The 15,102-nt window shown below is 42.8% G+C and overlaps 1 protein-coding gene across 1 annotated transcript in view; it reads left to right on the top strand.

The window, feature by feature from the left end:
• The first annotated feature begins 5,482 nt into the window (after positions 1–5,482).
• LOC115058466 (phosphatidylinositol-binding clathrin assembly protein) overlaps positions 5,483–15,102 on the top strand; it is a 69,673-nt gene continuing 60,053 nt past the window's right edge. Inside the window, exon 1 of the mRNA XM_029525799.1 lies at positions 5,483–6,895. Coding sequence (XP_029381659.1) covers positions 6,766–6,895 — 130 coding nt within the window. The 5' untranslated portion in view covers positions 5,483–6,765. The remainder of the gene's footprint in view (positions 6,896–15,102) is intronic.

The following is a 15,102-nucleotide window of genomic DNA, read 5'->3' as shown; positions in this document are numbered from 1 at the left end:
AGAAATCCAGAGACGACTCCATCCACACCTCCGGCAGCATGCTGTTCAGTGCGAGCGCTCCGTCCTCCATCAGCCTCCTGCTGCTGGGCCTGACCGTCATCCTGTCTGGCGGCATCTACTTATGGGTCCTCAGATACGTCTGCATCGGCTGCTGCCAGCCCATCGTGGTCGGCACCGAGTCAGAGATCCTGGACGGGATGGTGTGAAGTCATTAAGTCCTGTCTGCGTGAGTGAGAGTGCTGCTCACTCATGCACTACATGTTGCACCATTTCCTATCATATTCTTCACACCTGTGAATTGATTCTATTCACCAGAGAGCTGGGGCGCTGTAGATAAGACTTTTTCTATCCTTTATAAAATACATGTGCAAATTAAACATTTTTAATTGGATTTTTAAAAATTTATTTAGTTTCTACGTTTACAAAGAGAAACAGGGTAAAACTAATTCATTCTCACAAATTAGTCATTTTTGTGCCGTTTCAAAACAGTTAGTGGGATAAAGGAGAAACATGTTGTTGTCCTGTTTGCAAAATTAACATAAAAATGGTAACCAGTGTCGATGGGAGTCACACATGAAGTTAAAAGATCTCTGATCTGCATATTTCTTCAACAGGCAAAGAAACCTTTAGTTGATAGTGTTTCTATGTGAACTCGGACTGATGCTGACACTCATTATGTTTTAAATGCAACAATACAATAACAATAGCTAACCCAAACGGAAAATGGCTGACATGACTTTTGTATTAACTTTTGTATTAACGCGGTGATCTTATTTTTTGCGTGTGATTATTATTATTATTATTATTGTTGTTGTTGTTGTGTATGCATTATTATTATTATTATTGTATCATATCCAAATGTTTATATTCTTCAAAAACACACACTGTGCTCTTGAATGAAACTTGCTGTTCGAGAAAACGGGTTCCACAGAATGATGACAACCTGCCAGTATCGATACAGAGGAGAGTGTTCTGTATTTGCATCTCTGTAACAAAACACAGCTGCTAGCTTCGCACTAACCCCATACTTTCCCTCCCAAAGCCAAAGCCACAGCAACCTGTAATTTCATGTTCTGCTGCAACAACTTGACACTAATTTTAACGCACAAATTACAAATTTGTGAGCACAAATTAAGTAATTTAAGAGTTTTTATTACCAATTTAGGCTTAACCATGTTTTCCGTGGATGCCTTCTAGGCTCCACATAATAACTACTTATAACCAACCTGGGCAGAATGTTTGCAGGTTTTTTTCAATCATGAATATAAAATAATCTTTATAGCCTACGTATGAAATTCAGCAAAATAAATCTGGCCCATGGCTGGACCACATGCTTGCTTTCTCCTTTCCCAGTAAATGTCCAGATGTGGCCCATTTGCGGCACAATACTGCTTCCACACTTCACTAACTCTGGCACACACACACAGAAAAACCTCTGGATGTCAGTCAATCCCTGAAGCAGTTAGATTGTCCAGATGGGGGTTTCGACTCAGGCCCGAAGAAAACAAGCCGTATGTTGGGCCACACGTTTCATTTTGCTGCCTGGAGCTGTATAGCTTCAATAAATAAATCTAAAACAGTGCAAAGTCATATTCTCACATCTCCCAATGCTTTATCTCAGAGCTACACACACACACACACACACACACACACACTGTTGGTCTTTTTCACTTCATTTTCAATTAAATCTTCAACACACTACAGACCAATCTCCAACTCTCTGTACAGCTGGGCTTTTTTTTCCGGAGCAAAAAAACAGACTGTAACATATCAGTTGTAAAATGAGTCACCTCTCATTCTGTCTGAATAATGGACGGAGCGGAGCTGGTAGACGAAGGCTATCAAGTTTGCATTTTTATAGATCCATTTAAATTTTTATCATCCTCATAATTCAGCTGCGTCATCTTTCTGAAAAGCTTGATGAATGAATAAGAGATCTGGCAGAATCTTGAGCAGACTGAGACCTTTCCAACAGCAGCAGCATTTCATATTTTAGCCTGGAAGTGGTTACATACACATACACATGGACGCGTGAGCATCAGAACATCGATGCACAAACTTGTTATCAGCTTTAATCAGTTCATCCAGTTTTCAACATTTACGGCTCAGACTGACCTGGACATTAAACTGACAGGCTGAGCACTCAGGCAGATGTTTAACATCTACACAAAATATGATTGTATACTGATACGCAGCTTGGTTTTGAGAGATGTGAGAAGAGGTGAGTTGACCTTAATCGTCAACAAAAGAAATCCTCATGATTGTTGTTTCCCTCAGCACAGAAATCGCATCATAATGTTGATGCATAGAAAAATAACGTGTTAATTATTATAATTATATGTATCTCATGTCCTCATGCATGATAAACTGTTAAACATTTGTTTATCCATACATTTGTCAGCACATTACTGATTTCTAAACTCTCCTGAGTCTTTGTGTTGTTTGTATGGACTCACTGATCTACTTTAATTCTGGGTGCAGAACTGAAGGTCTTTGTAAACACAGGACAACTCAAAATTCGACACCCTGACTTGTATGGCCTGAAAGACAGTAAGGGTCGACAGGTTCTGGTTTGTTACTGTAATCCTGGCCTGAATTTTGAGACAGAAAACAGATGAGTGAAGCACAAGGAGATTATTATACGTTGACGATGGAGGTGACTGATCAATCAAGAAACCATTCTTTGGGAAGACGACGACACAAAACAGAGACAGTAATGAAGCAGCCCAGATCATGGTGTCAGTCAGGGGACACATGAAGAGAGAAAGCAGAAAGGAGCTCAGAATAACCTGCCTGCCTGCGAGGTGTTGTGACCACATCACAAAAAGGAAGCAAGTGAGAAACAGCAGTTCAGCAGTTGAACGTGCACTTTCAGTCACCCTGATATAGTTTGAGACTGAGAACCATCAGAAACTACAGAATCAATCCTTATTTATTCATTTATTTTTTTTCAGTAACTTTTCCACAAAGGAGCCAAAAGGTGATGGAAGAGATGCATAAATAATAAGACCGAGGAGGAAACTCTCCTCCCTGACATACTGGAGCACATTGTTGGGAATGTGTGTGGCCTTCAGGGTCTTCCACTCCTTGTCTTTGTCTCGGTGAGCGCTCTAAGCTGTCCACTAATGGCTTTATTCCTGTCTTTCTGAGCACATTGGCCCCAGGCCACGCAGCAGCTCATCCACTGATTGACGGCTGCTGATCGGACTCCAGTCGTGGCCAAGAGCCTGTTGCCAAGGGCTACGAGGGGTTTCTCGCATCCGTGCATGCAGTTGCCATGGAAATGGGGAGTTCAGCCCGTCCGCCTGCAGATGGCAACCCTGCACTCCGGGTCAGGGGGGAGAACCGGGAGGTGAGCTGGGTTCGAGGGCGGCGCAGCTAATCAGCAGCTGGTGCTGGCATCTCGTAAAAGAGCAGAGCGTGGGTTTGATTTCACGGTTTGGATGTTCACCCCGACTTCACCTCGCCCTCCACTGGGTGCCGCACTTCCCTCCAATTACATGCAAGTCAGGTGGAGTCACAACATTCCCTGTAGGCATCTCTCTGGCTGCCTTGCCTGCCAGTCTTTGTCCTGCCGTTCATCAATTGTTTATGTGCATTTCCCTTTTTTATGCTTGTGTACTTAATTATGTCTCATGAGATGTGAGATGAAAATGCACTAAAAATGCACTGCTGCATGCGCAGAGCAACAAATCATACTTCCTGATGATGAGCTGTTGATTTGTTTCAGCGCTGACGCTGCTGTGGCATTTGAAAGAGGATGTTGACGAAGCCGGGCCCTCTTTGGTGGTCTGTGCAGCCCTAACCACTTCCCCCCACAGCTCCGTTTCTTTTTTCCTCTATTTTGCAGCATGCACATTCATTTCGACAGACAGACACAGACACACTTCATTGGCTCTGGGTTTGATAGAAATGAGTGAAAAAGAAACCAGATGAGCACAAGTCAGGGCTGGCAGTTACCAACATGTGCAGACACACTTTCACCCTCCAAGTGCTGGTTTGTTTTTTCTGGTTGTGTTCGCAGAAGCACTTATGAACATCTTTAGAGAGCCTGTCCAATACAGGAGGAGAGGTCATTAAAGGTCAAAACCAGAAGTGGCTCCTACTGCCTTTGATTGTGGGGTCAGTTCTCACAGTTTCTGCAGGAAATGCTGCAACTGGGTATCTGTACTGAAAAGAAACCACACATAGCATGAAAAACAGTCATCAGGAACACACACACACACACACACATCTCACGTCCTGCTGCACTTTCAGTCGCAGGTCATGTACACCTTTCCAAAATAAGAGCTGCTGCACCGTGATCGATATGATGTTCTTCTTCTGACTGACTGCGGGAGAAAACTCATCACATCCGATCAGATGCGTGAAACACAGCCAGCTCTTTGATCCATTCAGCTCCCACATGCGGTTTGCTGATTTTTCTCAGCACACCGTGTTCCAAACGGATTCAAACAAGGACACGGCGTGTGAGAAAAATAATTTAATACCGCCTTAAACCGGGAGTTGTGCATCGCTGAAAATCGTCCGTGTAAAATGAGGAATGGAGCCGCTTTGTTGTTGCGTCGTGGCAGAAAAAAAAACATCTTTGATGGAAGAACAAACGTGAGATTTGACACTTTGTTTTACAAATTCCGCTGCAATTTAAACCGTGAGACCTTGAAGGCAACACTCGCCCCTCTGAACCCAGCCAATAGACTGTGGAGGCTTTCGAGGACTGTCGGAAACATGGCGATTCATCATCCAGCAGACACGAACAAGATAAAGAAGCAATAAAACACCTGGTTAATTTTTTTCCTGCTGTTATTCAGGCTGATTAAACATCCCTAAAACTTTTTGCTACAATTTAATATTGGTGTATTTTTTATAGCTTTGATGCAAGCCAAAAAAGTGTTTTTTTTTCACTGTACTTAGATTGTACAGCATCAAAAGATCCAACCACGTTAAAGATGTACTGATATTAAAACAAATCATTATTATACTTTAAAGCGTGGAGTCAGCAAACTCTGCCTCGCACTTCCATGAAAGAGAAATTCTTCTTTTTTAAGATTCTTCCTAAAATCTCACAAGTCCAGTTTTAACAATCCCAGAATCCATTACATTTATTTTGTATTAAACTGCAAAGCATTGGACTGAAATAGCTGTGCAACTAACTGCACTCTGAACTAAAACTCCACTGATGCATAAATATTAATGTTTGTCACAGCTGCTTAAAATAATATATATAATGACACCTTGTTTTTTTATATATACAGTACGTTTCTCTCCAATGCAGTAATTATTCTGTGAAACGTGTTATTTTATTTGTAAATGGTAATGTTATAACATTTTGTTTCTAAAAATAAAAAGTATGTAGTTTTTAAGCTTTTTTGTGTGTGTGGTATGAATTTGTGCTCGTAGATTCCGAGGGGCTATGAACGCAGCACGGTTGTGAGATCAGCTGATTTTTTTACGCTGCCATTTTGTCCGGCGGAGGAAGCGAGAAGCCCGTCAGTCCGTGAACACAACCCCACCGGAGAGAGCTTCCAGGCGGCGGCACCGAGCGGGACTGTCGGTTAAAAAACAAACAAAAAAACTACAAAAAATAAGGAAATATAACACACCGGGGCCGGTAATGTGGAGTCGACAGCCGGAGGACGGCACCGACTGAGCCCAGCCCGAGGACCGGGAAGGAGTTGTGGTTCTGGGGGGGGGGAGAGGAGAACAACCGGAGCGGAGGGTGCTGTCAGCTTAGCGGGCTCGCCGGCTCCGCTCTTCGGTCACGCCGCGGACACTCGCCCGCTCTCCGGCTGGCTCCGGTTAGCTAACCCCGGCTAGCTGCTCGGCTAACCAACCGACTAACTCACTAACTAACCAGCGGTGGAGGAGGAGGAAAGAGGCGGGGGGGAAGGAGGAGAGAAACCCGGCACCTGTCCCCGGCTGTCAGCTTCACAGGGTCCCCGTACAAAGTCCAAACAATGCGCTGCTCGGTTCTGGAGGACTTTTTGACACCCGAGGAGGGATTTTACTCACACTTCCCCCGCCGAGAGGTGTTAGCCTAACAGCCCCAGAGCTAACAAGTTGACGTGGAGGAGGAACTCGGATTTTTTTTTCCCTTCTTCGTCTTCTTCTTCTCTCTCTTCTGGATTCTCCAAACTGTGATTTCATACGGATTATTATTATTATTATTATTATTATTATTGCCTTCACACAGCTGGACTTTCTTTTTCTGCCCCCAAACCAACCATCCAGGTTTTAAAAAAAACAAAACCCCAGCCAGTTAGCTATGTTTATTTGCGGCCAGAAAGTAATTTCGAGTGTTTACAAAATCCACAGTGGGACTCTTTCCTGGTTCGGCTGCTGCAGCGGAAACATTAGCTAACACAGACTAGATTAGTGTAGATAGTCGGAATAAACTGTTGTTGCCAAACAAATTAAAACTATCATAGAAAAAAAGCTGCAGACCAGCTGCTGATTGCGGGTTTTCACTGTAAACCGGATGCTCTTGTACCTGCATTATCATCATTATTATTATTTCTTTCTTTCTTTTCTCCACCAGTGATCTGACATTTCCTTTATTATTATTATTATTTTTTTTTTTTTAGCAAAAACAAACTTAACACAACTACATTGTGTGTCTGATCACAACCCGTTACCTCCACTTGACAGTGAAGTCACGTTGACTTGTGTCCTGCAGGGAGTTGATCCATTGATCGGATCGTTATTGAGCTATTTTAGCTGATTGGGGTAAAAAAAAAAAAAAAGGGAGAGAGAGAAAGAGAAGCAATGTCGGGCCAATCTATCACGGATCGGATCGCTGCGGCTCAGCACAGCATGACCGGGTCGGCCATCAGCAAAGCTGTGTGCAAAGCCACCACACATGAAGTCAGCGGCCCCAAGAAGAAACACCTTGACTGTGAGTATATCCTGTGTGTGTGTGTGTGTTGTCAGCCAGCTGCAGGGCTTCAGGAGCAGACTGTCTCCGTGGTCTGGGCTGCTGGTCCTGAATCTGAGATGAACCACATTCCTTCACTCCACCTGGCTGGACTGGATTATACAGAGCTGCAGCATGAAAATGGCACCCCCCCCATATACAGCCTGTTAACTGTTAACAGAACAAAACGATGTGTGCCAGATCAGAATTAATACCTGGAGGCAATTGTGTTTTTGATTTTGACCAATCCATAGATGTGCAAACGCTTCTTATAGTCTGGAGCGATGTCCTGGAATTGCCCCGACCAGCAGCCGAATCCTCAAGGCTTCAATGAAAGATTCAGCCATTTTCAATTCTCATGGCATTATTTTATAATCAGTGTTTAGAGTCGAGAATCTCCCAACAATGTGGCTGAAATGCCCCAGAGCTAGTTCGCAAGTACCGCCAACGATTGTTTTCATTACAGAAGATGAGTCTGCACACGATTTTCTCTGAAAGTGGTGTAAAAGGCCTGTTGCAATGTCCCAGACCGGAGGCAATTCAGCAAAGTGGCCTGTTTTAGCCAGCCAAAAAGCGCTAATCCAGTTTGAAGTCATTTATGATGTGGACAACCTTCCAATCCTCACGTTTCAGGACAGGTTTAGTTGGATGACGCACTATAACCCCACACTCGAGTTTGATGTTGCCGTCATTATTGACTCAAAATCATTCCGGCATGTTAAAACAGGAAGTTTTCCATCATCGGCTTTTTTTTACTTCACAACTCATTCATTTATCTTGCATGAATAAGATCTCGTGCCACCGGGGGTATGGCTCGCTTACAAAACTCTTACAGCCCGTTCTTGTTTTGTTCACACTTCAAGGAACAGATATAAAACGAGAGATGAAAACAACAGACAACAGGTCTTTTATGAGAATCGCCTCTAAACTGAGACAAAAGGGAAAATAAATCTCATGGATGATGTGTGAAAACAATTGCACAAACATCCTATTTTTTTCTTAAGGCGACTATGATAGGTTTTACTTTTTTTTTCCCCCTGGGATCTTATCAAACAAAACAATGGAGGGCAGAGAGTAGTCAGCAGCACATGCACTCAATATTCCTCTACCTCCTCACTTCTTTTTGTAGTTAACTGTATCCTGATTGTCTTTTCACGTATTGATTTTGTCATGAAGAGTGGATTATGGTGTTCTGCTGCCTGTGTGGCCTACAGAAATGAAACCAAGTCATGTTGAAGGCTACAGTGATGCAAGTGAAAGACACAAAGGACAGAATGTATGAAAGCAAAAAAAAAAAAAAAAAAAAAAGAATAGATTTGAAGGACTGAGTCACACAGGAGCAGATGCGAAACGCTGGCACTTGTGTTTGACATGCCTGGGACTGAATGTGCTGAAGCTATGTTTCCGGGATCCGGCACCAATCGGCACGAGATGCAGATGTTTGATCAACGCCTCGGCTCAGCTGCCTCGCATCCGTCAACTCCTCCTTGCGCGCAACGCTCAGCTGCTGACGCTCCACAAAATTCATGTATTGTCTCCGCTCCTTTGTGAACTTGGCTGGACCTTTACAGCCAATACGCCACGTTGGGCTTAATCATTGTGGGATATTGATTTTTTTTGTGAGAGCAACAACCTCAGTGCCTCAGGGGGAACAAACAGAGAGTGGTGCATTGCATGAAGGCCTGACTGCCATGTTGTTTGCCCATTTGATGATTTTTTTTCGTCTTTTTTTTTTACACAGCGATGGTAAAAATCAAGGGTTGTTGGGCTGTCAGTTTCATTGTAGTGCTGGCAGCATGAGGAAGGGTGGCGGGTGGAATAGAGGCAGGTTATAGGTTAGGTCATTATTCAGCCAGGCAGGTAGTCAATTTGTCAGTCGGTTAGCAAGCCAGGGCGGTTGGCAGGCTGGCAGAGAGTTCGATCATGGCTCAGTCAGCTAGCCAGCCGGTCCAACCGCCCTGTAAAGTAATGAACGCAGGCAGCTGGGAAGGAAGCTTTGGCAGTCTTTTAGCCATACTTGTTCAAATTCAACCTTGAGAACCAGCCGCACAACTGAAACGCAATTTTGTCATCAGCCGACAAATGTTTGTTCTCGTGATTGATTCGACTTTTTGGGTTAATCATTTACACTATGGAACGTCAAGAACCTAGGAAAAAAACAAAATTTCCCAGAATCCAATGTGACCCAAAGGTCTTCAGTTTACGGTCAAAGAAAAACAGCAAATCCTCCCATGTGAGAAGTTTGTATCAGTAAATAGTTTCTAATAATTTTTCATTTGCTTCACTTCGTTTTCACTTGATGTTGAATAGCTGGTTGCGTCATCAAAATGGATTATTGTAATCCGACAGGTGTCCCCTCTCAGTTGGAATGATAACAGTCTTTCAGTGGCCTAATCTTAAGGTGGAAGAAAAATGACCTGTTATTTAACATCTGGTTGTATTTTTCTGATTTTGCTGATATCGTCAGTCCGTCCAGAGAAAAGCATTCCCGGGCCAACATGAACATTTCAATTCAACATTTTCCACAGACTTTCCTGCCACATTGAGGGCAGCAGACTTAAATGAAGGTCCATCAAAGAGGAAAATCTTAGCAGAGTGGCCAGTTGTGGAAATATAAGATTTAAAAGTTAGTTTTGCTTCATTGAAATACTCCAGACAGATCTGAAAAATACGTTTTGAAAATACAAGTATTAGTGGCTAAAGAGAATTTTTGATTGCTCTGCTTAGGTTTGCATCTTGAATTTATTGTCCAAAAAATGCAAATATGTGCTTGACTTAGTGGTCATCTTTATGACCATAAAGAATATAATAGCAAAAAAGTTGTAGTTTGTATGATGTCACTTTAGACTTTTGTAATTAAATTTCTATGAATATTGACACAGGATCAGGGTGTTTGCACACATAACCCCAGCTCCACAAGCTTTATCTAATTCTCACTGGGGTTGTATCAATCTACAGTTTCACAATAAGCCATTCATATCCTAATAAAAACAGTACTGTAACATTAAGAGTCCAGTTAAACTGTAAAGTCTGTGCAAACCTTCCAACCAATCAGAATTGAGTTTTCATTGGTCGTGGTATAAAGTCAAATTCCGCTGCCCATTGATGTTCATCTTCCAAAGGTTTTTCCATCTGTTCCCACGGTGAGCCGCCTCCAAACCGCCACAGTCCTCATCGGTGTGTGAGTGTAAACATGTCGTCACACATCAAAGTTAATGAAGAGAAGTGAAACCTAATAAGACGTTGTTACTCCAGACATATTTTAGACGCGTTCAGCAGCCAGCAGCAAAGCCGTAGTCAAGTTTAACTGGATATTGGCACCGTCTGCGTACATCTGGAAGCAAGATGCTAGAGGTCTGAATGGGGCCTAAGAAGGCATGGGGGCAGTTGGCAGCTCTGCCTGCCTGCCTGCTTGCCAACTAGCATGTGAGTCACCTCACAAGTCCACCAGTTGGTGGATTTTATTCCCGCTGCGCAGTTTATCCTCAGAAACCTGACTTTGACCTATGATGCTGAAAACTAGATATAAATCATGCTGCTGCTATACGTTGTTTTTCTTTTGAATATCTACTCATCGCACAGTTAGAGCCCCTATTCCTAATACACACAGCGGACAAACACACACACAATAACTTCCCCCCTCATCCTTCCTTTGGCACAAATTCACCACAAGCAGCTGTGACTGTCTGACAGCAGGCTGTGACTGATTTCACTGGTGTATTTGCCTCAAGACCCAATAACCGAATAACCCTGGCAGAAATCTTTCAGTGTTGCCGACAGTGAGTGTGCGAAGGTTTGGTGGAGGCGGGTGGGGTTGTGGTTGGGAATGAGGGCCGCCGATGCCGTTAGCTCCAGCAGCCATGACATTCACGCACCACTGGCGAAAATAAGTGCCGCTTTCAAGCCATTTAGTGTCATGATTGGGACTGTCCGCCTCAATTAACCCTGGGTTGTGAGTCAGTGGCAAAAGTGATGAGGGCCTTCCCATCAGTTGCGAAAAGCTCCTCTATTTATGGAGATTATAATCATAAAAATCAATGAGGGAAGGTCAAACAGTGTTGGGAAATGTCCGTGTCTGCATGCACACCTGCTCGCAGTTTGTCAAAGTGGGAGGCAGGTGGCGGCGGTGGGCGGGGGTTGTATTGCAGTTTTGATAATTTTTCATAAGCATACGACACACACGCTCTCAGAGGCCACTTTGGCATCATTGAAATGCTGATTGTTTCGCCATCTTACACATGTTGTGGAGAAGTTGTGACATTTAAGCTCAAGTGTGGTTTCCCCTTCACGTGCACTCTGTTGTCATGGCAGCAACCCACCCAACTGGCTTGCGTTAAATGGACTCCAATTGACAGGGGAAGCTGGATGTTGAAATCAGCTGCAGGCGAAGGGATGGTGATGTTTTTGTTTTGTTTGTTTGTTTGTTTAGCGCCTTTTGTTCCTGTGCTTGAACAGGGCATTTATTGGAACGTTCCTTGGAAACAGCAGACGAGACTCTAATGAATCTCCTCCATTAGAATCCAGGCAGGGAAATACCTGATAATTGTGAAGGCGCGGCAACTCGAAGAACGACTTTACCCTCCCGCCATTTAAATGTTCCACTGAACGAATGGTGGGAAGTTTCCTCAGCACTTAACCTCACAAAGATATTCACACCATGGCATCAGATGAGAGACACTTGCTAGTCATGTGAGAGTCACATAAATGGAGGTGCCAGTGTACTGATTTAACTGCCTGATAAGTGACGCAGTTGTCCCACCGCTGCTTTGTTCAGCAATAGATTTTCAGGCCTGATGTACACTTCATTGCTGTCTTTACGCCTCCTCCAAACCTTTTCTGTCGTCTGTACGTCACTGTATTGAAAGAAGTAAATGAGAGGAAGTGTTGAAGATGAAACTTGAGGGTGAAACCAATCATGATGGTATGATTCAGACCTTTCCCCTTTGCTTTTGATGGAAATATGCCCCCCACCCCCATCTGAATTTACTTTTAAAATTTTTCCCAAATAGCAGTGTCAGTGTTTCTACAAGTAGAATGAGGCTATCCACTTTAATGTAATGACCAAACAGGTTTATGCTAATGGCCAGCAGTTTTAATTATTTCAGCTGAGAAATCGCGTTACGTCTGTAATTTGCTATGGCAGACGAGTCTTAATACTATAATACCCATGAGCCTTGGGTGCTGTTGCTATGGAGAATAAGCAAGTCGGAGGCACGATATGGAACAATGTGGAATTCATAACAATTCGTTGTTGCGGTTTTTAACAAAGCACTGAGCCGTGGCTACTGAGCTCTATTAAAACTGACATCGAATCGATTAAAAGCTGCAGATTGTTTTCTGAACTCTGTTTTTCAGCCATCATCACCAGATCACATGAGGGATTTTAAAGCTTTGACATTGGATGGTTTTGGTGAAATGAACCTTGGGAGCGACATTTGTTAATTATTTTCACTCACGTTTTAACGAGGAGGGATCCAACTGAGTCATTTAACACTGTCTGTGGCTTTTCCTCCAGGAAACAAGGGTGTCTGATGTACTCTGTGCCATTTCACAACTTTGCTAACAGAGAAAGATGGTGATGAATCATGTGTATCAGTCTAAGCCAAACCAAAGTGATTTCACCAAAGTGTGGGCAAAAAAACGTCATAAACGTCCCGATAATTTGGGGGAGGGGGTTGCACCAAACAGTTTTTGTAATTGCTAACCCAACAGCATGTATAAGACCAAGTGAGTGTAACACAATGAATATCTTTGAAGGAACGTCCCAGAAACATATGTCCTTATCCGCATTTGATCATTGCGTCTTGCCCCGAGTTGTGTAAAAACTAAAAAAAACACCCCCGCCTTGGGATGTGGTTGGCTAACGCATGTTGTGTAGTAGATTGTTTCAAGCGTACCCTGATCTTAGCACAGCAGCTTTGAATTAAGTAAAGGGGATTGCAAAAGTGTTTGCAGGCGACCTTCCTGTTGCAGTGTGTATATATACATATAAATATAAAAAAAAATCAACTATTCTGGACCGCTGAACTCTCAGAGGACATAGAAAGTTGAAAAGAGACTCAGAAATGTTCCTTGTGTCTCTAACAGGGAGCAGTGTTTGTGTAGTTGCCTGTGTGTTGTCTAGTTATTACTGTGACATATTGTGTTGCCAGGAAACAGCTGATTTCTTTCTGAACTTATTGCTTGCTCCGTTGGCTCTTGCTTGTTGGGCTAATTTTAAAACCGCTTAAGGGCCAGATAGCGGATGTTGACATTTCTGTAAGTATTAACTCTTGTTTGTAAGCATTGTACTGCCTTTATGGACAACATTTACACCGTATCCACGCATCCTTTCACAGCGTTTTTAAGTTTTTGTACGGTATTAAGTAGTTGCTAAGTTGCTTGCCAGGTAGCGATAGACTGATGGCTGGTACGCCATCCTGACCCAGTCATGCAGGTTTAGACCACACTATGTGCCTTTTTCCACAGAAATCCTAACCACAGCTTTTTGACCTGGCTTTTTTTTTTGACTTTTCTATTCAGTAGTAGCCAAAGTAGTGGCACCTTAACAGAACATGCCACATTGGTTTTATCAGCTGACTGATGGTGCTGCATGTCTTTTGACATCCCATTGTGTTGAGCCATTTTCAGCCAAAACCTTAAAACTAGGTTATACTTAGATGACAAATTGATGCGGTGTGGGAGTAGTTCTCCAACCCAACACTTCACATTGGCCCTTAGTCAGGGAGATGGAGACGGATAAATTGTGTGTACTGTAGTTTATTGAGCTCAGGTTTATGTGGTTAGCGTTTTAACCTCCGGCGAGTTGGTACCCATTCAAACTTTACAGCTCTATTTCAGACCAGAGCTCACGGGTCACCTTGACGGATCTGCTTGCTATGGATGTGTACATTTTTGTTTGTGTGTTCAGTGTGGGTGTTTTTGTTGGACTGTTCTTAAGAGATATGTGTATGGGTGTATATTAAATAGGTTACACAAGTCGTAATGTTTTAAAGGATTACCTGTAGCATCTTTTCATAAAGTTGTTGGTATTAAGTACAATATTTGGTTTCGGTATTCCAGTGGCTGCAGAGGGTGTTGACAAGTTGGGAGGTATAGTGCTGAGGTCATTGGACAAGGGCTTCATCTTTTATTGTCGTCATTGAAGCAAATCGTCACATTTAAAAAGCTTGGATCAACTTTAAAAAAGACCAAAACAATAATTTATCAAAATAGTGCTATTTCAAATGTCGACTGATTGATGGATCTACCAGTTTCTGCATTTCATGTCTTGCTGTGAGCTTCAACCATCTGTTCACAACTAGACTCAGGAAAGAAGCAGTTTATGACAACTAAATGCCGTCCCTTTTTATAATGTCAAACACAAACACAACACTGCGCTGACTGTGCTGCAGCTGCCAATGAGACAGCAGGTCTTAGTTTAACAGGAATGAAACGCAAGGCTCGATAAGATTTGATGCTGATGTTAGCGATATAGGCTAAGAGTCATTCAGATTTTGATTGCAAGCCACTCTAACTTGTCATTTGTAATGCCAAGCCAATAGAATTTATTTTTAATGTGAAGGGACAAAAGTGCAAAGTACATATATTCCTAAACTGAAACATGCTCCAGTCTGAGATTTAGACAGTTAAATTTCCACAAATGTGGCCAAAAATGGGTTTGTCCTCTTTTGAAAAATGGAAAATCATGCACAAAAGAAACAGTGTTTTTATGGTTTATTTTTCAACGCAGTGTTGAGAATTCAAATTTACACTGAATTAAAAATTCAGTATGACTTCAAAGATTAGTGTCTCTGTATTCACTCTTGCATGTATTTTTCTCCATATAATTAGAGTTTCCCTTTTGCATGTTGTCACTTTTGTGCCTTTTTATGCTGTACTCCTCCTTTCTCTCATTACCGTGTACACACATGGAGTGATTTATTGCCATTGACTGAACACCATGAGAGAAAACGTCTGGGGAATTGAAAAGGTTTAAATGCGCTTTAAGGACATTTGAGGATACAAATAGTCCAGCTTACTCTCTGCTATTTGTGTTGCATTGATTCCAGCCCTGATAGACCTACTGCAGGGTGTAGCTAGTTAGTAACAAGGTGGGGGCGTCTGTCTTAAATGATTGTAGGTGAGTGCTAATGCTATCTCAAACGAGAGAGGCAGCCCCTCCCAGGCTGCAGAGCAGAGATAGGGGC

Source organism: Echeneis naucrates, chromosome 18 (assembly GCF_900963305.1).
Source record: "Echeneis naucrates chromosome 18, fEcheNa1.1, whole genome shotgun sequence".
In the NCBI taxonomy this organism is placed as follows: Eukaryota; Metazoa; Chordata; class Actinopteri; order Carangiformes; family Echeneidae; genus Echeneis; species Echeneis naucrates.
Note: the sequence above shows the minus strand (reverse complement) of the source record. Positions and strands in the feature narration are given on the sequence as shown.